General features: G+C 41.8%; 3 protein-coding genes, 1 long non-coding RNA gene and 1 pseudogene across 7 annotated transcripts; 2 read left to right on the forward strand and 3 right to left on the reverse strand.

Moving 5' to 3' along the window:
• Window positions 1-1,830: 1,830 nt before the first annotated feature.
• On the reverse strand, window positions 1,831-6,430 carry LOC106585052 (3-ketoacyl-CoA thiolase, mitochondrial). Its single transcript, XM_014170808.3, has 10 exons — window positions 6,302-6,430; window positions 5,513-5,679; window positions 5,282-5,410; window positions 4,545-4,661; window positions 4,256-4,403; window positions 3,860-4,035; window positions 3,526-3,655; window positions 3,327-3,397; window positions 2,962-3,116; window positions 1,831-2,727 (listed from the first exon to the last, which is right to left on the reverse strand). Exons 1-10 carry the CDS (start codon window positions 6,315-6,317, stop codon window positions 2,643-2,645), a joined length of 1,194 nt encoding a protein of 397 aa, XP_014026283.1. The 5' UTR covers window positions 6,318-6,430; the 3' UTR covers window positions 1,831-2,642.
• Window positions 6,431-6,434: 4 nt separating this feature from the next.
• Window positions 6,435-10,075, forward strand: LOC106585054 (uncharacterized). Of its 3 annotated transcripts, none has more exons than XR_014382508.1 (3): window positions 6,435-6,809; window positions 7,216-9,320; window positions 9,502-10,075. It is a non-coding gene; the product is annotated as an uncharacterized LOC106585054 (long non-coding RNA). The 3 variants fall into 3 exon arrangements; XR_001323897.3 differs by having other exon boundaries at window positions 9,239-9,320; XR_001323896.3 differs by lacking the exon at window positions 6,435-6,809 and having other exon boundaries at window positions 6,816-7,419; window positions 9,239-9,320.
• An 8-nt stretch (window positions 10,076-10,083) lies between these two features.
• Window positions 10,084-15,020, reverse strand: c24h22orf39 (chromosome 24 C22orf39 homolog). The gene is made up of 3 exons (XM_014170809.3): window positions 14,796-15,020; window positions 11,291-11,458; window positions 10,084-11,080 (listed from the first exon to the last, which is right to left on the reverse strand). The coding sequence occupies exons 1-3, from the start codon at window positions 14,823-14,825 to the stop codon at window positions 10,943-10,945; spliced, it is 336 nt and encodes a 111-aa protein (XP_014026284.1). The 5' UTR covers window positions 14,826-15,020; the 3' UTR covers window positions 10,084-10,942.
• Window positions 15,021-15,352: 332 nt separating this feature from the next.
• Window positions 15,353-19,185, reverse strand: LOC106585051 (ubiquitin recognition factor in ER-associated degradation protein 1). The gene is made up of 12 exons (XM_014170807.3): window positions 19,024-19,185; window positions 18,434-18,566; window positions 18,183-18,215; window positions 17,956-18,077; window positions 17,562-17,692; window positions 17,383-17,455; window positions 17,147-17,215; window positions 16,965-17,033; window positions 16,826-16,876; window positions 16,598-16,686; window positions 16,286-16,370; window positions 15,353-16,130 (listed from the first exon to the last, which is right to left on the reverse strand). The coding sequence occupies exons 1-12, from the start codon at window positions 19,024-19,026 to the stop codon at window positions 16,059-16,061; spliced, it is 930 nt and encodes a 309-aa protein (XP_014026282.1). The 5' UTR covers window positions 19,027-19,185; the 3' UTR covers window positions 15,353-16,058.
• Window positions 19,025-27,644, forward strand: LOC106584926 (cell division control protein 45 homolog; annotated as a pseudogene). The gene is made up of 14 exons (XR_014382603.1): window positions 19,025-19,039; window positions 19,471-19,527; window positions 19,756-19,815; window positions 19,954-20,046; window positions 20,162-20,299; window positions 21,216-21,362; window positions 24,619-24,671; window positions 24,911-25,011; window positions 25,687-25,840; window positions 26,495-26,633; window positions 26,677-26,760; window positions 26,909-27,025; window positions 27,178-27,257; window positions 27,492-27,644. The product of XR_014382603.1 is annotated as a cell division control protein 45 homolog (transcript).
• Window positions 27,645-27,894: the final 250 nt, after the last annotated feature.

The following is a 27,894-nucleotide window of genomic DNA, read 5'->3' on the forward strand; positions in this document are numbered from 1 at the left end:
TTACTGGATACATACTGGTGAATCATGAACTGATCATGCTGGCTAGCTAGATCCTTTGATGGTATGATGCTCAGAGGCTGCAGGTCATAGGTTAGGAGAGCTAGCAAACTAAGTTAGGCACTTTTGTGGCTCCAGATATTCAATAACAGGTAACCAAAATATTAGTTTGTCATATTCCAATACAATATAACCAGCAGGCCCCATACTGGGTGGTGGCGTTTTAGCCATTGTTTAGTTGTTAGTTTGCCATGAACATTTCGATAGAACACATCTGCGACGTGCTAACGTAACATAAACAAATACATGCCAGCGTGCAGGTAAAACTCTGACATTTTAACAGTCAGTTACCTAGTTAGGCACGACAGACTTGTCAATATGCCAAAGTTCGCCAAAACACCTCAAACCTGGAGTGTACACGCACGCATGACAACGTTAACGTTATACCATAGCTGGTAGCTACATCTAGCAACCTAGCTGGCTAACCTTTGGACTATTTAGGCAATTCTGTATAATATGCCATTACACATAGATAAGTCATATCCACTGACAAGCCACTAACGTATAAACCAGGGTACATAAACGTAATATTGGTCAAACGTGAAATCTGCTCAAGAGGTACAACGCGTTGCGCTAGCATGTAGCCGTGGGCCTACATTTCCGAAACATAGAGCAATTTATTCACAAGTCACCACACAAAACACAACAATTGTCGTACATATTAACTGTTTAGGATACAAATAACATTCCCATGCAAATGGGGAATTGTTACTTAGTCCATTTTACACAGATGAACACCGATTTTATTAATGCAGTTGGGTGGGGAGAAACCATTCTTACCTTTGCTATGAAAAAAAGACCGACATCCGGGGAAGTTACGTATATATCTACGTTGTATGTCACGTCGACGTAAGGATGCAAAAATTACGCAATTTTTTTGTGGGCTTGCAGTTCAGATAATCAATAAAGTACAACAATTTGTCATCAGTAAATATTTAAACAATAAGGCAGGAGGGGGTGTGGTATATGGCCAATATACCACGGCTAAGGGCTGTTCTTATGTACGACGCAAAGCCCGAGTGCCTGGATACAGCCCTTAGCCGTGGTATATTGTGCATATTCCACAAACCTCTGAGGTGCCTTATTGCTATTATAAACTGGTTACCAACTTAATTAGAGCATTACAAATACACGTTTTGTCATACCCGTGGTATACGGTCTGATATCAGCCAATCAGCATTCAGGGATTCCGAGTATGACAAAACATTTATTTTTACTGCTCTATTTATGTTGGTAACCAGTTTCTAATAGCAATAAGGCACCTCGAGGGTTTGTGATATATGGCTAATATACCACGGCTAAGGGCTGTATCCAGGCACTCCGCTTTGCGTCGTGCATGCTTAAGAACAGCCCTTAGTCGTGGTATATGGCCATATACCACACCTCCTTGAGCCTTATTGCTTAATTAAAACACTTAAATGCTGTATTTGTATGATAAAATAATGATTCATGACTGAGTCATATTTGTAATTTATAGACAAATCTACATTTTATGTTAGCTCTTAGCACTCATGATAAAATAATGAGCTGCCTTTGAAAATATACTGTATGTATCCATACCAATCTGTAGAGACTCATATCAGTTTTTCTCAAAGGGTCAGTTTCCAGGACCCAGATTACGGTGGCATTCAAGGTCACCTACATTGCTATACTGATGTGGTTCCTGAGAAAAATACTTCTCCAGGAATTATGACATCCCAAAATGGGAGTATTATTGCAATAGACCTAGTGAATAATATTCTGTAAAGAATGTGAACAACAATCCCACACAAATGTATTGATCATTTTTTATTTTGAAAAATCTAACACATCTTAAATGCAACCTTGTTAGCACACGTACATATCTAGGGCAATGGTGATCCCTGCGGAGTGATAATTCATATTAAAACACAAGGCAAGAGAGAGGCTGTAAGGAAGAGCCAGAGATGCTTCTCTCCTTCCACAGAAAGCAACTTCACCCCAACTCAAACCACACTTCTCATCTCAATTGTTAATATGCTTCAGCGAGAGGTAAATAGTATGTCCAATGAGCTAGCACTGTTATCAAGGCAAACACAAAGACAGTCCCTTACAAAAAAACAGATTTAGCCCTTCAGATTCACAAGGCCTCTTTAAGCAGATACAGACAGTATGGTTTCCATACATAAACATTTAGAAAAGGTAAAAGGAATATGAAGTATACAAGGAGGGAGTTTATTACAGACATTTGGGTTACTAAATACACAAAACACCCTTGTTTCTGTGTTTAGGTAAACAGCAATCATTTTCTGGAGTAATTGACGAGTGACGAGATCTTGTGTATTTCTTCGAGTGTAGGTGGTAGAGTCTTGGGATGTTTCAAGTCTGCATCAAACATACAAAAATCTTGGGGGGTTGATATTCTTACATTTCAAGTCGATGCAATCCGGTGTTTAAACTCTACATTGGACAAAAATCTGAAGTCGCATTCGAGTGTGTATATGGCATGTACTCTATTGGGTATGTAGGGTGTGGTGTATTTCGAGTGTGGATGGTATTGAAAGTACACTTTTGAGTGGGGATGGTACAGTAGTAATCTTCTGACTGTGCATGGTTTGGTCTCTTCCTCAGTGAGTGTTCTCTATGATGATGGCGATGCCCTGTCCACCACCGATGCAGGCTGATCCCACAGCATACTTTCCCCCAATCCACCTGAGAGAAAGAAAAACACAAATTAATCATTAAACCCCTTCTCTGTGACATAACATGAATTGCTCAGCCATTGAATTGTGTCTTATTTTTTCCTAGTTAAAAACATTTGCCTGTTACTTCACATGAGACAACAATGAATTGTTCGATTTTATTTGACAATATTTGTCTACATATTTACAGAGTAATAAGAAGTGATCCGGAGTAGTAAGAAGACTACTGGTGTGGTGGGGTTACCTGAGCTTGTGGACCAGGTGCGCAGTGATGCGTGCTCCTGAGGCTCCCAGGGGGTGACCGATGGCAATGGCCCCCCCATCAGCATTACTCTTCTCTGGGTCCAGACCCAACACCTTGGAAACCGCAAGGTACTGAGCAGCAAACGCCTCATTCACCTGAGAGACAGCAGAGGGGATAGAGAGAAGGACAGGAGAAGACAGAGCAGGAGAAAGAGAGGGAGAGACAGAGCAAGTGAGGATACAAAAGGAGGAAGTCAATTCTATCAGGTAAGCTACATGACCCAGAGCATACCAAAACAGAGCAACCAAATATCTGCCACTTTCTGCATCAGTTCCTATTTATGAACATAAATCAGACGAGTATACCTCCACCAGATCCATGTCTTGGAGGGTGAGACCTGCTTTTTTCAGGGCTTCAGTGATGGCTGGAACTGGGCCTGATGGGGGAGAATGACAGAACCTTACCAACAGAAATCACTTGATGGCCATGCTAGAAAGGCCTATATATTGGGATGTGTCATATGTTTTCATCAAGTACATAAGCCATTTGTTGTCAGTCACCCACCGATTCCCATAATGCTTGGGTCACATCCAGAGACGTGATATGCCACTATTCTTGCCAATGGGGTGAGCTTGTGCTCTTTCACAGCTTCCTCACTGGCTATCACCACGGCAGCAGCTCCGTCAGACACGCCCTGTGGAATAGGAACAGAACATGAAGAAGAGTACATTCAAAACTAGCACAGGATTTACACCCAGCAAACTAAAATGATCTGCACTCCATTTTAAACTGGTGTGCTTGGGGTCAGATTGAATGTGATACTCTGTTAGCAGAAGATGGTAGGAACTGGGTGGAAGAGCTTGGGTCCAGAATTGAATCAGCCTTATTTAGTACTCACTGATGCATTGGCAGCAGTGACCGTTCCTTCCTTCTTGAAGACAGGAGGTAGCCTAGACATCTGTTCCAGGGTAGTCTGGGGGCGAGGGTGCTCGTCCTGGGTCATGGGTACCTTGCCCTTCTTAGCCTTCACATCGATGGGCGCGATCTCTGCCGTGTAGTGGCCCGCCTCGTGGGCTAAGGTTTAGAGAGCACACAGACAAACTCAGTGATGTGGTCAGCATTCAGATGGAAATCTGGAAAAATAGTTTATTGTCATGGTAATATGCAGTTCACTGTCATAATATTTCTGAGGACAGATAATCAGGAATCCCTGATTAATCAAGGCAGAGTTTTCATGCCTTAGGTAAGGATTGTAAACATGTGAGCTTAGTTAGGGTAAGGGTTGACTTCTGACCTGCCTTCCACCTCTGCTGTGTCTGGTGTGCGTATTTGTCACAGTCGTCTCTGCTGATCTCGTATTTCACTGCCAGGTTCTCTGCTGTGATGCCCATGGGGATCTTAATGTGCAGGTCAGTAAGCCCCGCCCACAGAGTGTCCTCCAGCTGAGACAAAGGAAACAGAGAACACGTTAGCTTAGTCCTTGGCATTGGTTCAGAGCAGCTGTTAGAGGGTCCTTATGGTCAAAAGTGACAAAATCTATACCCATTTGGTATTTTATCTCTCCTCATTTATTAATTCAATACCTTGAGGTCGAGTCCGAACTTCGTTCCGAAGCGGACGTTGCGGACAGCATACGGCGCCTGGCTCATGCTCTCTGAGCCTCCACACAATACCACCTCGGAGTCCTTCAGACAGATTTCCTACAGAGACACAGACAGGGTCTTAAAGAGGACAAATGGTACAAGGCTGCTAATGTTCCTATGCCATCGGCAGAAACAATGCACCTACAATTGATCTACAAACAATGAAATGGTGGTTTGAGTAAAAATAAAATTAAAAAAACACATGGGGGTGGGGTGACCTCAATATACTTTAAAATGACAAAAACAACTCAAAACTTTGTAGAAATGATAATGGACCTATATTCTTACCGTTTATTGACTGTCCAGATCACTAACTATCACTGTGCACAGTCAATGGAACTACATTCAAAGTTTCTTGGCTCTCCAGCTCAGGGAGCATAGAAAACTCCCAAAGCAATAGAGGACTATGTTTAGCACATTTTGACAGCAAGAAAATAAAACCCTTTTTCAGTGCAGCCCTCCGGACCTTGTTGAAGACCTAATGCAGCACTGTGCTTCTTTCACATGCTTTGCTTGCTGTTTGGGGTTTTAGGCTGGGTTTCTGTACAGCACTTTGAGATATCAGCTGATGTACGAAGGGCTATATAAAAATAAATTTGATTTGATCTGTAGCAAAATGAGTTTGACACCCCTTGTGTAGACTATGTAGAGTCTCAGTGTTTATATGTCTACTATACCTGAGCTCCATTGATGATGGACTGAAAGCCAGACCCACACAGGCGGTTTACGGTGAGAGCAGGCACTGGGATGGGCACCCCACACCTCAGGCCTACGTGACGGGCGATGTATGGAGCATCTGCGGAGCTCTGAAGGGAAGGAGATTGGGAGAGAGAGGTATAGTCAGGTCAAACGTTTCCTTCCTTGAGTTTATCCTTGCCTCTGCTTGCTTTTTGGAGTTTTAAGCACACCTGCATGACGTTTCCAAAGATGACACTGTTGACAAGCTCGGGTGCCACTCCCCCAGCGGCGAGTGCTGCCTTGGAGGCATGCTCTGCTAGGTCTGTTGCACTGTGGTCTTTCAGAACCCCACCGTAGGTGCCAAACGGGGTCCGCTTAGCAGACACAATAAACACACCTGGATGGAGAGAAAGAACAGGGTTTGGGTGTGAGGTGACTAATCCAGCTTTACTGCAGCTTTAGAGTTGTTGATGACAATATCTATGTGAATATCTAAAGCAATACAAATATTTGACTTGAAAAGTGCTGCCTTGCCTAGATTCACTGCTTGAGAGTCCTATCATAAATCTCCACTGCAGTGCCATTGTAATTATCATGTAACTAAGAAATGTCACTGTCACCTTTACCCTACATTCATCTCCAACTCACCTAGCCGATAGAAATGTAACAATAGAGAGGCATAACTGACAGTTGTTAAACTATGTGGCAAGACAACACTTAAATAGCTTTGATAACATGTAGAGACAGAATGACAGCGGTCATTCGTTCATTGAATAGTGACAGCTCCAAAAACAGGAACAAATTAATAAGCTCAAAGTTGATTGTTTTGATCATCGATGAACGCTAGAACTTTACCGATTTTCAGGAGTCACCTGGATATTATTTTACAGACCTTAAACGTGTGCAATGCAGTATGCATAGCTGCTTTGATTTTGCAGAGCAAGCAAAGCATGTTCATAGAAAAGCATGCATTTCGTGGTGAGTGCGTGGTTTATGCTAAATATCAAAATATAACTTACTTCTGATAAGTGACATAATATTGATTCCTCCTCACGTCCACGAAGGTCAGTGAATCTGTGTGAATTTAAGGGCACTTTCTGCCAAACCCTGGCAAATCTTGACCTTTTACCTAAATAATGTATAACTAATCATTGAGACAACAACATTCGATACAACGAACGTTTCATGTTCAGATGGTACTGGAAGGACATTTTTAAATGGTTACTGATAGAATATTTATTCGGTGATGTAGCTTTGTCTATTCTAATGTTACCAATTTTATATCTCTGACGTAACCAGATCAATATTACAACAATAGGATCGAAAGTGTCCATATGAAACTCGAGATGAATGTACGTCATTCTCTCTATTTTCAAGCAAGGGGGCGGCAATGATAACATTTGTTGATACACGGTAATAACTGTTATTTGACGTGTTTAAACACGAGTCGTATAGTATAGCAATCATGTATCTGGCTGTATCGCGTACCCTGAGTAGGGTATTGTCCCGACAGACTGCAGTGCCAAGGTGAGTTGTAACATGCACTGTGTGCATAGTTAGCAATGTTGTTTAGTATAGGCAAGCGAACGTTGTTACAGCAGTTGAACATGTATTATTCTACATGTAGCTACATTTTGTATTTAATTTTCTCATAGTTGTCGTCCAGTTGTATGCTAAAACCTGAGCCAGTTATCTAGCTAAGTTATCTATTCACTGCAGTGCTGTTACAGTGGCTAGATTTAGCTAACTAGTACTCCCCTTCCTCTGACTTACTATGTTCTGAACAGCTCTTTGATTGGAGTGAATGGTCAAGTCAGACAAGGTCCTTGTTGTCTACAAAGGGTTTGTTCTCTGGTCCACTTTAGTTTCAGTCGTCTACTCTGTTTGCTACAGGCTCAACTCTCACTCATTCTGCCTATGTGTGCCCTTACAGGGCAGAGCCAAAGAAGAAGAAAGTGGACTCTTGTAAAGAGCAGATGGTTCCTCCTGAGCTCATTCCCATAGATTACTTCATATCCATGCATTTGGCAGGGGTTGAGGCCAGGTTTGGCTCACACATCTTGAGCTTGAATTAATGGAGTGGTTGATATTTCCATCAGGGCACAAAAATCTGGGCACCACCATCAGAGATACTATGGTGGGCACACCCTACTATTGGGCACATCCATAAATGTAGAATATTCACTGTTGCTTCACCTCCAAGTCAATAGTGGCTTAGTTTGAACTCTGCTTACCATAGTGATGTCTAGCAATAGTCATAGAAAGACTGACATCATACATCTGCACTAAATCAGCTAATGGATTGAATTCAGTATTTGAGTACACTTTGTCAATATGTGATGCTGAGCTTAACCAATTGTTCTGTTGAGTGACTCATACTTATAAACTCAGCAAAAAAAGAAAAGTCCTTTCACTGTCAACTGTTTATTTTCAGCAAACTTAACATGTGTAAATATTTGTATGAACATAACAAGATTCAACAACTGAGACATAAACTGAACAAGTTCCACAGACATGTGACTAACAGAAATGGAATAATGTGTCCCTGAACAAAGGGGGGGTTCAAATCAAAAGTAACAGTCAGTATCTGGTGTGGCCACCAGCTGCATTAAGTACTGCAGTGCATCTCCTCTCATGGACTGCACCAGATTTGCCAGTTCTTGCTGTGAGATGTTACCCCACTCTTCCACCAAGGCACCTGCAAGTTTCCGGACATTCCTGGGGAATGGCCCTAGCCCTCACTCTCCAATCCAACAGGTCCCAGACATGCTCAATGGGATTGAGATCCGGGCTCTTCGCTGGCCATGGCAGAACACTGACATTCCTGTTTTGCAGGAAATCACACACAGAATGAGCAGAATGGCTGGTGGCATTGTCATGCTGGAGGGTCATGTCAGGATGAGCCTGCAGGAAGGGTACCACATGAGGGAGGAGGAAGTCTTCCCTGTAACACACAGAGTTGAGATTGCCTGCAATGACAACAAGCTCAGTCCGATGATGCTGACACACCGCCCCAGACCATGACGGACCCTCCACCTCAATCCCGTTCCAGAGTACAGGCCTCGGTGTAACGCTCATTCCTTTGACGATAAATGTGAATCCGACCATCACCCGATGAGACAAAACCGCGACTTGTCATTGAAGAGCACTTTTTGCCAGTCCTGTCTGGTCCAGCGATGGTGGGTTTGTGCCCATAGGCGACATTGTTGCTGGTGATGTCTGGTGAGGACCTGCCTTACAACAGGCCTACAAGCTATCAGTCCAGCCACTCTCAGCCTATTGCAGACAGTCTGAGCACTGATGGAGGGATTGTGCGTTCCTGGTGTAACTCGGGCAGTTGTTGTTGCCATCCTGAATCTGTCTCGCAGGTGTGCTGTTCGGATGTATCGATCCTGTGCAGGTGTTGTTACATGTGGTCTGCCACTGCGAGGACGATCAGCTGTCCGTCCTGTCTCCCTGTAGCACTGTCTCAGATGTCTCACACTACAGACATTGCAATTTTTTGCCCTGGCCACATCTGCAGTCCTCATGCCTCCTTGAAGCATGCCTAAGGTACATTCACATAGATGAGCAGGGACCCTGGGCATCTTTCTTTTGGTGTTTTTCAGAGTCAGTAGAAAGGCCTCTTTAGTGTCCAAAGTTTTCATAACTGTGACCTTGATTGCCTACCGTCTGCTGTTAGTGTCTTAATAACGACCGTTCCACAGGTGCATGTTCATTAATTGTTTATGGTTAATTGAACAAGCATGGGAAACAGTGTTAAACCCTTTACAATGAAGATCTGTGAAGTTATTTGGATTTTTACAAATGATCTTTGAAAGACAGGGTCCTGAAAAAGGGACGTTTCTTTTTTTGCTGAGTTTAGTATAATCACACTATTTGTGCAATCCAAATGCATTGCTCTGTCCTAATGTAGACCTGAACAGGTCCCTACTCTATTTGTTCATTTCCTTTAGGGTGCGCTGTGTTCCTCGGCTTCCCTTTGAGGTGAGTGAATGACGGGCTCTACTGCTGAAAGAGTGGTCCAGCTGCAAACAGGTTTGTGATCTTGTAAGCCAATGTTTGTCGAAGCTTTATCACCACAGCCCTGTTAAAGATCCTTATTTAGAAGCAAAAAAACTGAGCAGACAATTTACAGTACCTTCTTTGCAGACATTTTGTTATACCCAGTTCCTGTGCCACATTTTAATTTCTTTCCACCCTGCCCCTCAATGAGCAGACCCAGCACCGGGTTGAGATGGAGGCAGTAAGCCTGGCTGTGGAGGCCAAGAGGGATGCTCTGGAGAAGCTGAGGCTGGAGTGAGAGGAGCTCTACAAGGCATCACTGAGGCCAAACCCCCTGCTCTTCCCTTTCAACCACCAGGGATCCAGCTTCACGAGGCCCAGTATGAGGCACCTGAGGGTTAATACAACATCACCAAAGTTTACACTCAGTGAGAGGGTGGGGGATATTAACATTGTGGGCGTAATACGTGTTGACATGGTAGTTACATCCATGTTTTTACATGATTTGAACAGACAGACTAAATATTTGACGAGGATGTTCATGAAAGAAGATTAAAGCTTGCTCAGAACAAGGGCCCGGGCACCAATAGCGGGTGTGTCTCATTCAAAGTAAGGGTAATTTAACCGCTTACTGACCATGACCTATTCATCGTATTGACAACTGCCCTAGCATGGATACACAAGTTTCAATTCACACTCATGAAGTGATTCACATTCTGTAGTGTGTGCGTGCTGTAATGTTACATTCATAGATCTCATAGGTTTAAATAGTCTGTAAGTAAAACATACCAGGGGGTTGAAATAAAGGATTCATTTGTTTTATTTGAAATGCATTTTTATGAATGCAACACTGTAGATAAGGTATCATGTGAAATAATAAAGGCAAAGATCCTGTGTAACGGTGTTACAGAAAGACTGGCCTCAATTGCAGTAGGTAGAGTTTAGTCTCTTTCCACACAATGACTAGACAAAAACAGTCAGACCACTGGTGGAAGCCAGAATACTGGATGGTGCGCTTACCCGTTTCCCAATCCAGTATCTTTTAGCTGTTCCCAAAAATATTATTTCCCAGTATACACACATTTTCATTTGTATAATGTATGGAAAGAATGCACAGCACTCTGTCACTATCAATAATTGTGTTTTTGATTAGAGTAGAACTTTCTAGCAGTAGAGAACACCGCCCTAATACCAGTGAAGAGAATTGGACACCTCTGGGGAAAAAATCTACGCCAGAGTGGTTTTGTTCCAGGAGAGCAGGCTTTTCCCCAACTAAGCCTAGCACTAAAACACCTTTCTAAACATGGTTTCAACTGAACCTATAAGAGTCAGGTGGTTAAGAGCATATTAGCTGGGACAAAAGCCTTCACACCCTCTGCAAGGGGCATATTCAGCAAAGTTCATGAACAAATATAAAATACATTGTGTAGAACATACATTCTGCCATGAACAATTATGACTTGAACTTTAAAATTCTAGCTGTAATGTCAATGGATTGCTCTGAATAACCCCAGGACCATGGCTCCCTAGCCGCAATCTCTACAGTTAAATCTAGAAGAATTGGTTAAGTTTATGTAGTGAAACAGATCTCAGATGCCACATTGACCTTCGTTTGCCCATGTTTAGGGCTATGGCAGTATTGACCCAGGGGAAGGTTAGGACTGGGAATCTGGGGACTTTCCCTGGTGCAGGGGCATGTGCCAGTCTCTGGGCGGATCTCGTCTCAGGTCCCACACAGGGGTGAACTTCCTCTGCTCCGCCTCCCGGTTCCTCTCACTCTGCTGTAAAGACTCCTGCAGTAGGGACAGGATAAGAGAGAGAACACACCCGAGTTGGTTGGTTGATCTCTCACAATTGAGACATATTACAAATGTAGTATCCTGTACAGAAGCAAACTGTAGGACCTTGATGGCAGTTTCCCTGTAAATACAGTATTGCTGTTCCAATGTTGATTAGGCCATTTCCCCTCGCAGCAGAAGTGATGATTGAGTGCTAAACTGTACCTTGGTCTCTGGGCCTGGGTTCTTCTCCCACTCTCTACATGAGTAGTAGTCTTCTTTCCACTGCCCGCAGGAGGGGGATGTGCCATGGGCATAGTAGTTATGGAAACGGTTCCACAGGCTTTTGCAGTGTCTGAATTCACTCCAGTAGTCATCACAGGTCCGGGGCGGCTATGGCGGTCACATATTACGGTAAATAGACGTAAGCATATGACGTGATTGAGGTTAATACATCTGCCATATTTACACTGAACAAAAATATAAACAACATGTGTTGTAAGATCCCCAAAATGTTCCATACGCACAAAAAGCTTATTTCGCTCAAATTTGTTTACATTCCTGTTGAGCATTTCTCCTTTGCCAAGATCATCCATCCACCTGACAGGTGTGGCATATCAAGAAGCTGATTAAACAGCATGATCATTAAACAGGTGCACCTTGTGCTGGGGACAATAAAAGGACACTTTAAAATGTGCAGTTTTGTCACAACACAATTCCACAGATGTCTCAAGTTGAGGGAGCATGCAATTGGCATGCTGACTGCAGGAATATCCACCAGAGCTGTTGCCAGAGCATTTATTGTTCATTTCTCTACCATAAGCCACCTCCAATGTGGTTTTAGAGAATTTGGCAGTATGTCCAACCGGCCTCACAACCACAGACCACGTGTATGGCGTCGTTTGTTCGAACGGTTTGCGGATGTCAACGTTGTGAACAGAGTGCCCCGTGGTGGTGGGGTTATGGTATTGGCAGACATAAGCTACAGACAACAAACACAATTATATTTTATCGATGGTAATTTGAATGCACAGAGATACCGTGACAAGATCCTGAGGCCCACTGTCGTGCCATTCATCCACCACCATCACCTCATGTTTCAGCATACTGCATGGCCCCATGTACACAATTCCTGGAAGCTGAAAATGTCCCAGTTCTTCCATGGCCTGCATACTCACCTGACACGTCACCCATTGAGCATGTTTGGGATACTCTGGATCAACGTGTACGACCACATGTTCCAGTTCCCACCAATATCCAGAAACTTCGCACATCCACAAACTTTATTTTAACTTAATATAATACATAAATAAAAAAATGTAGTCTCAAATAAATAATGAAACATGTTCAATTTGGTTTAAATAATGCAAAAACACAGTGTTGGAGAAGAAAGTAGAAGTGCAATATGTGCCATGTAAGAAAGCTAACGTTTAAGTTCCTTGCTCAGAACATGAGAACATATGAAAGCTGGTGGTTCTTTTTAACATGAGTCTTCAATATTCCCAGGTAAGAAGTTTTAGGTTGTAGTTATTATAGGAATTATAGGACTATTTCTCTCTATACCATTTGAGCATTAAGTCATTAATATGGTCAAATCCGTAAACTATCATTTCGAAAACAAAACGTTTATTCTTTCAGTGAAATAAAGGAACCGTTCGGTATTTTATCGAACGGGTGGCAACCCTAAGTCTAAATATTGCTGTTACATTGCACAACCTTCACTGTTATGTCATAATTATGTAAAATTCAGGCAAATTAATTACAGTCTTTGTTAGGAAGAAATGGTCTTCACACAGTTTGCAACGAGACAGGTGGCCCAAACTGCTGCATATACCCTGACTCTGCTTGCACTGAACGCAAGAGAAGTGACACAATTTCCCTAGTTAATATTGCCTGCTAACATTAATTTATTTTAACTAAATATGCAGGTTCCAAAAAATATACTTGTGTATTGATTTTCAGAAAGGCATTGATGTTTATGGTTAGGTACATTTGTGCAGCGATTTAGCTTTTTTCGCAAATGCGCTTTTGTTAAATCATCACCCGTTTGGCGAAGTAGGCTGTGATTCGATGATAAATTAATAGGCACCGCATTGATTATATGCAACGCAGGACAAGCTAGTTAAACTAGTAATATCAACCACGTGTAGTTAACTAGTGATTATGTTAAGATTGATTGTCTTTTATAAGATAAGTTTAATGCTAGCTAGCAACTTAACTTGGCTCCTTGCTGCACTCGCGTAACAGGTTGTCAGCCTGCCACGCAGTCTCCTCGTGGATTGCAATCTAATCGGCGTCCAAAAATGCCGATTACCGATTGTTATGAAAACTTGAAAACCTTGAAAATCGGCCCCAATTAAATCGGCCATGCCATGAGACGGTGCGTGGTCTAACGTACAGTTTTATATGAACCGCGGGGGGCACGTCCTCCCACACGTCACGACTTTGTTATTATTACTCGACCTGCACAGAGCGTGAGGGATATAATCCATACTTTGAACCGTACTGACGGTCTTCGTAGAACCATAGTTACATTCGTAACTTCCAATGTGTCGCGCTCCATGAGGCAAATGGTGGTCACATCAGATACTGTCTGGTTTTCTGTTCCACGTTTTGTGGAACAATTCTTACACGGGTAAGGTACACTTGAAGTCAATATTAAATGAATCATCGTTTATTGTCAGCACGCTGGAGAGGTTCCAACCAACTCAATACACATGTCAATCAGGAGCTCTCCTTGGGTAGACCCAGCAGTTTTCTTATATACAGCTATACACAGACAAGTAATAATTGCATGATTTAGCATAGTTCATGAATCATTACCGTTTTGTTTCATGTGACCTAACAATACGGTTTCATAACATGTGACAGACCAACACCTCTCTAAACTGCGACCTTGAAACTGAGATATGTTTTGTTCGTTCTCATAACATCTGGGTGTACTGCCAAATTGCAGCTATTGATAGGTGTGATTTGTAGTCAGCCACTTGCAAGAACACAGAAATTGGTTATAAGAAAAGCAAACATTAAAATTCCCATTACACACGTCTCTACCTTTTTTTTTTAAATGGTATCTGTGACCAACAGATGCATATCTGTATTCCTAGTCATGTAAAATCCATAGATTCGGGCCTAATGAATTTATTTCAATTGACTGATTTCCTTATATGAACTGTAACTCAGTAAAATCTTTGAAATTGTTGCATTTTTTACTTTTTGCTCAGTGTACATAGGATGGTACATGTACAGTATGAATCGATTCCTCGAGCATTGTTCTAAATTTCCTGAATGTGACAGCAGCATTTCATTGTGTTAGGGCTGGCTGTATCGCCATTTGATAACTGAAAGACTAGCTGGCGTTCCAGTATAATCCGAGTTCAAGAAAAGCACATAATGGTGAGGCCTTGACCGTCCACTAAACAACACCTATCAAAGTGCCAATTTGCTAGATACTAACTAATCTATGGCTAATTGGTTATCTAGCATCGACATTCTCTCAAGTCGGAGGATCAGGCGAGGGAAGAAAACCTTTGCTCAAATTCATGCTATCCCTTTCAATGTGGTTTTAGCTTGCTAGCTAACATTTACACTTTAGCCTCGAACAGCAGAGCACATTATCGAGTCATGTAACGCTAGTTAGCTACAAACAAGTTACATTGGTGACTAGGGCCTTTGGTGAAATACGGTGACCTTACGTTATCATAAACAATACATGAATTTGGTACATTACCCTCCACATTGCTCCAGAATCTGCCATCATCACCTCCGTTGTTTTGACTTTTGACAAGAGGACGAAAACAGCCAATCAAGCACTGTGAAAAGGTCGTCACTAGTTACCTTAGCCACAAATTCATAAATCCCGCCTATTTCTGTAATTCCTCTTCTTAAAATGTTATTTTAAACCTAACCTTAACCACAGTGCTAACCTTATCCATAACCCTAAATCAAGAGCAAAAAGCAATTTTTTGTTTTCATTAAAAAAAGTACGATGACTTTGTGGCTGTGGTAACTAATGGAAAATCTAAAAAAGCAGGAGTCCCACCCACCCACTTCCGGTAATGAATGAACTCGAGAACAAGAAGCTGATATTTGCAGAAGTATACAAATATTTTTTTTTACATTTATGTTTACGTTGTTCTATCCCTTTACTGTGCTTTTTTACACACGTATGAATTACAATATGTAGCCATTTCAATACCTGCTGATACACATTGACTTTGGGCTCTATAAACCAAAATATTAAAATCATTCCACACACAATTATTTAAAGAGAAAAATTAACAGAGATTTATACAGAGTGCACTTTATTCAAAACGCTGTACTTTATTTCAGAGTTGATAAGTAAACAAAGGAAATGGCTCTTATCCGCCTCTGCCACTCATCACTCTCAAAGTTCGAGTTCAACAGGTTCCAATGTCAGAAGCATTTCCTAATTAATTTGATACATATTCAAAGAAAAATCTAACCCACTTCATCATCAACAAGGGTAATCCCATTATGAGAAAACAAGGTAGAAAAATGTTTATATTCATCATATTGTAGCAAAAGGAAAGGGTAGCTGGCTTGGCTGGGCTCAGACCAGCAACCCTGTACTCTAACCACAGGAGGTTGGTGGCACCATAATTGGGGACGACGGTAATGGCTAGAACGGAACAAGTTGAATGGTATCAAATACATCAAAGACATGGTTTGATGCAATTCCATTCGCTCCGTTCCAGCCATTATTGTGAGCCGTTCTCCCCGCAGAAGTCTCCACTGACTAACCTCCGAATAGCATTCTGTTTTTTAGAAGAGCTTTTAACATGCTGACCATAGACAAGATCGTTACAATATCATCAAAGGAAAGTAAAACCTTGCTGATTCCTGCTAAGGGACAGAAAAATTAACCCAGCTCTTTTCATGACTTGCTTTTATTGGTTTCTTATGATGGGTGTGTGGGTATGTAGAGTCTACAGTAAGTCAGTCAGTCTCTGCAGTTGAATACTGTAGTGCCTCAAGGCTTTCTGCCACCTTTCTTGCGTAGTGACTGTCCCTCACCAGAAAAGGCGATGAATTCTGAATCCTCCTGTAAATAAGACCAGCTTTAGCTTAATGCATTTAAATTTGGCACATCCAATTTGAACCGTCTAAATATGGCTTTTATGCCTTTCTGAATTTCAGTTTTGCAGGGAAGGGATTGAGCGGTTTATTACATGTTACTTTTTTGACCATCGTACTTACATCCTCTGTTGTTTTCCTGGGCTGAGGCCTGGAGTTTCTGATGAAGGTGATCCTTCCGACCTTGTACTCGTAGTTAGGAATCCCTCTGTATGGGGACAGAGAGGGGTTAAAGGTTAAGATCAGAGCTGATGTCATCATAGCATGTCACATGTAGGGTTGCAAAATTCCAGGAACTTTAAAAGTTCCCAGAATTTTGCAACCCTAGTCACATGTACATTCAGGGAGATATGCAGATCTGATCTGCAAATACAAAAGTGACAGGATATGGGGAAAGGGCTAGGGATTGGTTTTAGACTGGTCATAGCTCCCAACCTTTTAATGTCACTGGGATCGATGGGGACGGGGCTAGGCTCAATGCCTTTCTTTTTGCCATCCAGACGATTGCCTGAACCAGTGAAGGCCTATAGAGAGAATAAGTATTCATAGATTCATTCATGTGTTAAATTGCGAATGACTATGTATGAGATACAAATAAATGAAAGTGAACCATACAGTATGTGTATAAACTGCAGTAAGTAAGAAAAATATAAGCAAACTCACTCTGAATCTCATGTCCATGTCAGTCCAAGTGCTGGGGTCTCCTTCCTCTTCCTGTTGTGAGGAGTGATTAGAGTTCATCCAAACATACAGTATAAACACTGAGACCAGATTAGAAATATTAAATATGTGTGGTTCTTACTGTGGGCTCCTCTGGTGCTTTGTAACGTCTCTCTGGTTCTTTGTAACCCAGCGGAGCATCAAAGTCCACCTGAGAGACAACAACATGTATGGCTGAGTGAGGTAGAGCTATTCGGTACCATAATCTAAGCTACAGTGTTGTGTCTCCATTTATGGTACGATAGACAGTACAGAGGATCTTACATTCATATCACATTCAATGATAGATACTGCCTTGTCTGGCTTAGTCTCCATCACTCGCAGTTCATAGATCTGAAATCAGTATAGAGAGAAAAAACAGATGTTAGAAAGATAATACAGGTCAGGCACAACTGTATGCCACACCTTAAATTTAGAAGCAACATTCTGCTGGAAAGTCAAATTCCATTACAGTTTTGCCTTGTAACCCAGTCATCATACCAATAACTTTAAATAGTTACCTTTTCATTGTAGTTAATTGCAATAACATCTCCTGTGGTTAAGCAGGCAAAGTTTCTCAAGGCATTTTCCAACCTATGAGACAGAGAAGGAGAATGTGAGAATAATTTCAGAGTAGTTTTTGTGTCTATTTTCAATGGCACTTAAATGTGCAGAGAGATAAGTCTATAACTGTACCTACACTGCTTTGGGGTTAGTGATATCCAGGAAGTCTGGGCTCTGAGGCTGGAACTTGGAGTATGTTGCCACCATGAGGTTAACGCTCTCCACCTGGACCAGGCCCCCTTCCTCCAGCAGGAGATTCTGCATCATCTACAGCGAAACACACAAACAGCCATGTCACTACAGACACACTACATAAAAAGGGTCATGACCACAGAGAGCTGGCTATATGTGAGCAAAGATTTAATGAGCGTGACTTATAAACATACACTGTGTGTCCCTAATTTAAAGCATCCTTTGATAGAAAACTGAAATATGGCACTAGATATATGCCAGGGGCTATGAATATGTTTATTAAAACCTCACCAGTTTATAAAAAAATATATGTGTTGAAATAAAACAACCCTGCTCACCCAGTGTGGCAGGTAACAAATACCCTCATCTGCTACAAACTCCAAGACACCACAGTGTGTCATTCTGTCTGAGTTCTTGTTGGTCAGTTTGAACAACATGGGGTAGGTAATGTTAAGTCTGCCTTTGGGGGAAAAGAGTGAAGGGTAAAAAACAACAACTTCTGCTGGGTAAATGGCATTTGTAGATTAGAGTTTAAATCTGGATAATGTAGGAAGTGTATACTTACTTAGTTGATCAAGTGCTGATGGTGGCATTATAACTATAAGGAGAAAACATTACAGTGATATGAGCACTGAAGAACACTTAGAGCAGGATAATAAATATTACATTGACAGTATGATGAGGGTAACTGCAATCTTTCACTTGTGTATGGGGAACTGGTGCAAAGCATAGGTGTTAAACTCCATACATTCCTTGTATAGTTACGATATATTCGAATGTATAATTTATAGAACAGCCATCACATAGATTACTTACTTTTTCCTCCTTTCTCCACATCCGACCGGTCGTTGGGACCCGCCAGCATGGACACAGAGTAGCAGCGGTATTGAGTGGAGAAGCGGTTTTGGAAAGCCCGTGGGATCGGGTGATCAAACATGTTGAAGGAAAACTGTGACATATATTTCGAAAAACAATTAGACAGTGATGTTAGGTTAAAATAAGCTATTTTGAGACAGTTAGCCAGCTGGTTACTGCAGCTAACTTACACTGATTTATTTAAAAAAACAATCTTTAATTTCAATTTCAAACATCTTCATAGCTACTAGCTAGCCTGCGTAATTTAAAACTTACTGACAAGTGACACCCTATAACGACTTTTCAAAGCAGTACGACTCACAAGTAAAGTAGTAAAGTATCCAAGCAAGGTAGATATTAATTTAGTCTTAAATCGCATAGAGACACTGTATTACTTGAGTTAAATGGCTTGCTAGCGAGCTAGCTACCGTTACCTATTTCCTACTCGCTAACGGTAGTTAACTTAGCGAGTGAATTTCGAATGCGATGTTGTTAGTGTAGGTACTATTTGACATAAGCAACAGTCAAAACCAATGTTATTGAGTACTTACCATGATGTGTGCTACTGTACTCCAAACGTTATATATCAAAATGTATTGAATAAAGCTAATAATAAATAGCTTATTTGTTATTCTTCTTCTATTAAATAGCTTATTACTGCTCCAGCAAACAGGCTGCTGACTGCTGGCTGAAACTCCAATGTTGTTTTCCGCTTAGCCACGATGACAGCAGGAAGTGACGAAATTCACAAAACAAAGCATGAACACCAATCATAATCCACAAAACAAGATCACATCCTACGCGATTGACTCAAAGAGCTGGATGGATAGATACCTACCAGCATGCAATTTCTATTGTTCAGTTTTACACAAACTCTACAAAGTGGAGTTTTATTGGCTGTTTAAATTTCGTCACCTTACGTGCGAATTTGGCGCCACATTTCCTCAAGGAGAGCTCAAGGACAAATAGCTATATTTTATGCAACCTCACGAAAATAGTATTACATATTTATTACGGACATAAGAAAGGAATTCTACGACATCGTTGTCAACCAGGTGAGAGCTTCTGAAACTGATATTAGCTTCCTGCACGCTAACTAGTTAGATAACGTTGACTACTATAATTAGTTAACTTAACTTAACTAACAATAGAGAGGAAATGACTATTTTTCAGTCGGACTAACGCTAATTTGCCTGCTATTTTGCAACAAGTGAATACGATGTTACTTTTACAAGCTTCTGTGACTTGAGTATTGTTATGTTCCTCGATTACATTGTTTTCAGAGAATTGCTCTCCTGGTGTCATCGGATATCGATGCGCTCTGCGCCTGTAAGATATTACAGGTAAATGAAGAGCCCTTTCGTTTGCTATCAAATAAGTTAACTATCTGACATAGTTGCACAGTTTTTGTCAACTGTTCTGCTGCATAGTTGTGTAATTCAAATGTATTCTGATTGATTCTTACACCACCCTCTACCCAGGCACTGTTTCACTGTGACCAGGTCCAGTACACCTTGGTGCCAGTGACAGGGTGGCAAGACCTTGGTACAACCTTAGTAGAGCACAAGGAGCAGGTAGTGTGAGACTCCTGTCCAGTCCTGATAGCCCTGGAGTTCATCTTATGGTGTCAAACATGACTATCAAGAACACAAACATCCATGACAGGTGTGTAATTTGCTCTAATTTCAGTTCCACTATTTTGTCCTGATCAACTGTGGAGCCAATGATGATCTCCTGGAAACCCTGCAGCCAGAGGAAGACTCCATCTACTTCATCTGTGACACACACAGACCTGTGGATGTAGTCAATGTCTACAAGGACACCCAGGTGAGCAGTCAATGTCTATCTCCCAAATGACACCTTTTTCTTGGAAAAAAGTGCAAAAGTAGTGCACTATGTGGAGAATAGGGTGCCATTTGGGACATAGTCAAGGTCTGTTATTTAGGGTACACTGGTCCTTTACTAGCCCAGCTTCTAGACCGAGATTATATTCTATGTCTAGCCGTATAACACTAGCCCACTTATTTACCACCGTTTGTCTGTGGCTCTTTGGTGGACAGTTTCGATTCGTAATGCGTTCTTTGCATCGCCTTGTTGTGCCTGGGAAATAATTAAATCCAATTGTTGACGCTACCCCCCCCCCCCAAAAAACCAAAACATTGATGTCAGTGTTTGCATGCCCCATTCTACTACTTGTCTGCGGCATCATGGCTCCTATATTGCAAGGCTGATTAGCTAGGACAAACAAGTGTGAGAAACAGACAGGCTTGCACGCAAAGCGAGAACACAACATGGAATGCATGTTTGATTTGGAGGGCGGCGGTAGCATCTAACGATTGGATTTAATAGTTTCTTGTGCACTGCGTGGTCATGACAGGGAGGGCTTTTTAAGAACTGTCTACTGACTGTGGATATACATTCCAAAGTGGAACACGTACCACTACACAGGTAGTAATTTGATTGTGAGTTCTCAAACATTTGCTATTGGAATACAATTAGACCTTTTTATTATTATTAAATTACTAATAGAGGTCTAAGTTTTGGCTAGTCCTTCACAAGTGGTTGCTTGACTTTGGCAGCAGTTGTGTGACTTCACAGGAGAAAAGTCTTTGAGGATACTACCCTTGAGATGATAAAGAGCAAAGAAGTTGTTGTCCAGATGGCATAACCACCATCAACCAGTGTTCTGAACCCAATCTCTCACAATTCCCCCCCCCCCCCCCCCCCCCCCCCCCTCCCCAAGGTGAAGCTGACAATAAAGCAGGATGATGACCTTGGAGTGCCCTCTTATGAGGACATCTTCCACGATGAAGAGTAAGGCAGCGAGGACTCTGGGAATAAGAGCGACGGAGGCTCAGTGCCTTCTGGGAAACGGAGACGATACGATGCTGTATTACCATATTGATGTCACAGAAGTTATGACAAATACCCTCTATTGATCCCCTCCCACCTCTATGTAAATAACCCTTTGAGCCTCAAGGTGGATCTTTCTCATATTTCTGGTTCTTATTAAAAAATCTGCCCAGTGTAATTTGATTTATGTGTATGACAATGATGATTCCACAAATGGTGGACAAAGCCGATCATATTGAAGTGATATGTTGCTATTTATACCAACATGTTCCCATGTTTTAGGGGGCAGTGGAGAGAAGGATAGAGAGAGTGGGAGGCATGAAGGTGATGGTTCTTTAGAGTTTTAAGATTTAAACAGTAATGATGTGCAGATTGGGACTTGAAACATTTTCATTTCAGACACGAGATCCTGTTTGACTATGAGCAATATGGATACCTTGGGACTTCAGTGATTTATATATTGATTATGTTGAAACTGGGTCATCTCTATCTAATCCTCACAGTACCAGTCAAATGTTTGGACACACCTACGCATTCAAGGGGTTTTCTTTATTTCTACTATTTTCTATATTGTAGAATAATGGCGAAGACATCAAAACTATGAAATAACACATGGAATCATGTAGTAACCAAAAAAGTGTTAAACAAATCAAAATATATTTTAGATAATTCAAAGTAGCCACCCTTTGTCTTGACAGCTTTACACACTTGGCATTCTTTCAACCTGCTTCACCTGGAATGCTTTTCCAGAAGTCTTGAAGTTCCCACATATGCTGAGCACTTGTTGGCTGCTTTTCCTTCACTCTGCTGTCAAACTCATCCCAAACCGTCTCAATTGGGTTGAGGTCAGGTGATTGTGGAAGCCAAGTCATCTGATGCAGCACTCATCACTCTCCTTCTTGGTCAAATAGCCCTTCCACAGCCTGGAGGTGTGTTGGGTCATTGTCCTGTTGAATAACAAATGATAGTCCCGTAAGCGCAAACCAGATGGGATGGTGTATTGCTGCAGAATGCTGTGGTAGCCATGCTGGTTAAGAGTGCCTTGAATTCTAAATAAATCACTGAGTGTCACCAGCAAAGCACCATTACACCTCCATGCTTCAGGGTGGGAACCACACATGCAGAGATCATCAGTTCACCTACTCTGCGTCTCACAAAGACATGGCGGTTGGAACCAAAGATCACAAATTTGGATATTTTAAAAACCTTTCCCTTATTTACATAAGTATTCAGACCCTTTGCGATGAGAATCGAAATTGAGCTCAGGTGCATCCTGTTTCCCTTGATCATCCTTGACATGTTTCTACAACTTGATTGGAGTCAGCCTGTAGTACATTCAATTGATTGGACATGATGTGGAAAGGCACACACCTGTCCATGTCAGAGCAAAAACCAAGCTATAAGGTTGAAGAAATTGTCCGTAGTGCTCCGAGACAGGGTTGTGTTGAGGCACAGATCTGGGGAGGTGTACCAAAACGTTTCTGCAGCATTGAAGGTCCCCAAGAACAGCGCGGCTTCTATCATTCTTAATTGGAAGAAGTTTGAACCAACAAGACTCTTCCTATAGCTGGCCACCCAGCCAAACTGAGCAATTGGGGGAGAATGGCCTTGGTCAGGGAGGTGACCAAGAACCCAATGGTCACTCTGACAGAGCTCTAGAGTTCCTCTGGAGATGGGAGAAACTTCCAGAAGGACAACCATCTCTGCAGCACCACTAATCATGCCTTTATGGTAGAGTGGTCAGACGGAAGCCACTCCTCACTAAAAGGCACATGACCGCTCGCTTGGAGTTTGCCAAATGGCACCTAAAGACGCTGACCATGTGTAATTTAATATATATTGAACAAAAATATAAACATAACATGTAAAGTGTTTATCCCCTGTTTTAATGAGCTGAAATAAAATAAAAAATCCCCATTGTTCCATACATGCAAAAATTTGTTTACATACTTATTAGTGAGCATTTCTCCTTTGCCAAAATAATCCATCCACTTGACAGGTGTACCATATCAAGAGGATGATTGTGCACCTTGTGTAGGCCACTTTAAAATGTTCAGTTTTGTCACACAACACAATGTCACAGATATCTCTTAGTTCTCAAAAATTGATTAAATTGTTCCCCCCCATCAATATACACATAATACCCCATAATGACAAAGCAAAAACAGGTTTAGACATTTTTGCAAATTTATTAAAAACAGACATCTGGGCCACTCGAGGACATTCAGAAACTTGTCCCGAAGCGACTCCTGCATTGTCTTGGCTATGTGCTAAGGGTTGTTATCCTGTTGGAAGGTGAACCTTTGCCCCAGTCTGAGGTCCTGAGCACTCTGGAGCAGGTTTTCATCAAGGATCTCTCTGTACTTTGCTCCGTTCAGCTTTCCCTTAATCCTGACAAGTCTTCCAATCCCTGCCGCTGAAAAACATTCCCACAGCATGATGCTGCCATCATGCTTCACCGTAGGGATGGTATTGGCCAGGTGATGAGCTGTGCCTGGTTTCTTCCAGCTGTGACTCATGGCATTCAGACCAAAGAGTTCAATCTTGGTTTCATCAAACCTGAGAATCTTGTTTCTCATGGTCAGAGTCCTTTAGGTGCCTTTTGACAAACTCCAAGCGGGCTCTCGTGGAAACCACTCCTCTGTTAAAGGCCCATCTGACCACTACCATTTAAAAGCTTGATTGGTGGAGTGCTGGCAGAGATGGTTGTCCTTCTGGAAAGTTCTCCCATCTCTACCGCATGGCTTGGTTTTTGCTCTGTCAACTGTGGGACCTTATTTAGACGTGTGTGCCTTTCCAAATCATGTCCAATCAATTTAATTTACCATAGGTGGACTCCAAGTTGTAGAAACATCTCAAGGATGATCAATGGAAACAGAATGCACCTGAGCTCAATTGAGTCTCATAGCAAAGGGTCTGAATACTTATGTAAATAAGATATTTCCTGTTTTTCATTTCACATTTGCTAAAATGTCTAAACATGTTGTGGCTTTGTCGTTATGGGCTATTATGTGTAGATTGAGAAACATTTTATAAGGCTAACATAACAATGTGGAAAAAGTGAAGGTCTGGATACTTTCCGAATGCACTGTATGCTGACACCTTAAGCGTTGCCACATCTTTGTGGCTGGCTGTGTGTATGCTGTCCTGCTTGTCACCCTCTGCTCTCTGTCCTGCATTCTTTGTGTGTTAACCCCTTGAAACACTGTCTCAGTCTGTGTCTGGCCCTGTACCAACACTGGTCTCTGTATGAGAGTATATGTAACTCCTCTTACACCTCCTGCAACTTCAAGCTCTGGTCCATGCACGACCAGAGGAAACTCCAAGAGTTCTTTGCTGACATGGGGTATGCGATCCCCAAGTTGACTGTCAACTAGAATCATCTTTCAAATTAGCAAATGATCACTCTAGGGACATGCAGGACTCAAATTCTTGAGTATAATTTACTAATCAATTAGTCAGTGGCCTCTGAAGGACAAATGTCACTTCATCAAGAGTAATGAGCAGCAGTTTGTCATTTGATTTATTGATGATAATGGGTTGTTTGAAGGATTATTAAAGATTCTTTCTGTTTGTGTTTTCCAGCCTGCCCCTGAAGCAGGTGAAGCAGAAGTTCCAACTCCATGGACATGTCAATCAAAGAGAATCTGCGAGAAGTCATAGAAGAAATCGTCCAGCAAATACAGGTAAGAGTGTCTGTTCTTGTGCATCAATATATGGAAACACTTGAGTAAATGAGGGATACAAAGTGTATTAAAAGCAGGTGCTTCCACACGGGTGTGGTTCCTGAGTTAATTAAGCAGTTAACAACCCATGCTTAGGGCATGTATAAAAGTCCTGTGCAGACCATTATTTTGGCTACCATAGCTATGTCCCCTTAGGATGACAATGCCTCTCCACAGGACACGAGTAGTCACTGATTGGTTTGATGAGCATGAAAATGATGTAAACCATATGCCATGGCCGTCCCAGTTACCAGACCTCAACCCAATTGAACGCTTATGGGAGATTCTGGAGCGGAGCCTGAGACAGCATTTTCCATCAACATAACACCAAATTATGGAATTTGTCGTGGAAGAATGGTGTCACATCTCCAATAGAGTTCCAGACACTTGTAGAATCCATGCCAAGGTGCATTGAAGCTGTTCTGGCACGTGGTGGCCCAGTGCCTATTAAAGACACTTTATGGTGGTGGTCAATTCATTTTGCCAGTTACCTGAATCTGTAAATAATCCCCAGTATCAATGACTCTGGGTTCCTCCGTCTGACTCTGTATATGATGAATACAATATTCTCCTCTCTTAATATAGCCAATAACCATCATTTTAAATGCTTTTATCACTGTTCCTTCACTATGACAGACATCCGTATCAAAACGTTCGGCGTTCACTTTGGCTTCGAGAATCGTTTCCTGGCCAATGATGTGGTGCACGCTGCTGTCGCCCTGCTGGAGAACACTGAGAAGGATGAGAGCCCTGGTGACAACTTCATCAAGGCCCTTGACTTCCTCTCCAGGTACACACACATGTGCATCCATGCACGCACACACACACGAATATAAAACAAATACATCTGGATGCCATATCATTAAACGAAAGGTTCACCCATCTTGAATGTATTGTTTTTGTTCTATCGATTTCTCTGGGTCTTTTCATGTTTTCATGTGTATTTGAGTTATTGGCGTTCAAGCAGGCAGAAATCCTGCCCAGTATGAAGTGGCACCGTGATGGTTGCTCTCACTACACTGGAAGTTAATATAATACGACTTTTAGATTGCGAAAACGTCTATCGTACATGTCAGATTTCAATACTGACTGATGTCATAACTGAGGAGGATGTCTTCTCTCGAATGAGCCATTGATACATTTTTGCGATATTCCTACTTTGAGAAATTTGTAATTTTAACGCAGAGTCCAGCACATTTTCTATCCAGGGTGCATTGCATGGTGCCGATGCTAGAGGTATTATAGAAAGGATATATAAAAAGGATATATTAAACATTTCAATAGAAATCTATCTCCATACAAACGGGATGAGACGGGAGAGGACCTACTTGAATTTGTCCAATAGAATCTAATTTTCATTGCAAAACGTTTTGCTATGCTGTGCGCTAATGAATGCACCCTAGGTGTTGGAATGATCCCATCCTGATATCTCTCCTGTCTGTAGGAGTAACCTGGAGCGTCTCCATGGTGCCATTGACCTGGCTAAGAAGAAGCTGAAAGCCATCCAACAGACTGTACTGACCTGCATCTGCACCAACCTCATACTGTCACAGGGACCCTTCCTCTACTGCTACCTCTTGGAGGTGCGCGTGCGTGAGTGAGATGCTCCTCTCCATCTCTGTGCAGGGCCCTCCTGATGTGAAGCTGTTCTCCAAGCCCATGGCTTTGACTCTGCTCTGCAAGTACCTGCTTAAAGCCTTCGTACGCTCCGTGAGTTCCTCACTGTTTCACCTACCCATTGTCCAAGACCCCGTCTAGCTCTATTACTCCTTGTCTTCAATTAGTTTCAAAAGAACATTTTGTTTTTAGATGGTCCTTTGCATCGCTCTTGCTTATGTCTGCCTATGCCTGTTCAAAGACAAGGAGTAAGCGCTGTAAGCTACTGCCCTTGGTCATAGCTGCTCCCATGGATGTTGAAGGGAACTGTCATCGTTCTGGGCATCCCACCTGAGTCTGAGACATCCGACAAGAAGAAGTGAGTCCATAACGTGTGTCGGTCGTGTGCAAGATTACAGCACTTGAATGTTCTTGGTTGTGTTTTGTGGGAAAACCAAAAATGACCATTGTAATTTGTTTCCTTTCATTTGCTCTGCCTCTAATTTCTCTCCCCCTCTCCCCCTCCAATAGTTTCATTGGCCGTGCGTTTGAGAAGGCAGCAGAGAGCACCAGCTCCAGAACTCTCCACAACCACTTGGACACCTCTAGAAGTAAAATGTTCTTGTCATTGTATATATTGGCCACAAGAGGGCAGACATGACACATTACAGATGGAACCTGTTAGCTGTACACTTTTTCTTTACTTTTTTTTTAACACACTTGATTTTGGATCTCATCAGATGCCTCAAGTCATTCTTAATTGTGTAATCATTACATCATCAGGTGTTAACCATTTCCCCATGCAAACAGACACACACATCCTTACCTGTGTTTTCCCTTTGCAGTCATTGAGCTAAAGATGGAGGACAGGACTAAGTTTCTGAATGGCCTCATCACCCTGCTGTCCTAAGGCACACTGATGTTTGGGTAAAGTTCCTGAAAGTGAAATATATGAAAGCTGTAGATGCTGGAAGAGACTGACATTACAATTAGATTCATGCCCAATGTGATAATCTCGATTGTGTGCTTCACCTCTTTTATTCAGCGAACAGTATTTCTAATATTTTGTCTATTCAGCTCTGACACTTTGATGGCAATTCCATGTGTATATTGTACGGTTTTCTTTTTTTGTAAATGTTTTTAATCTCATGTAAATAGTTTAATTTTTCTGTTTTTTAATTTATTTATTTTTTAATTTTATGTAACACTTAATAAATAATATTTTATCCATGTATAATTGTTGAAGCT

Source organism: Salmo salar, chromosome 24 (genome assembly GCF_965601325.2).
Source record: "Salmo salar chromosome 24, fSalSal1, whole genome shotgun sequence".
Classification (NCBI taxonomy): Eukaryota; Metazoa; Chordata; class Actinopteri; order Salmoniformes; family Salmonidae; genus Salmo; species Salmo salar.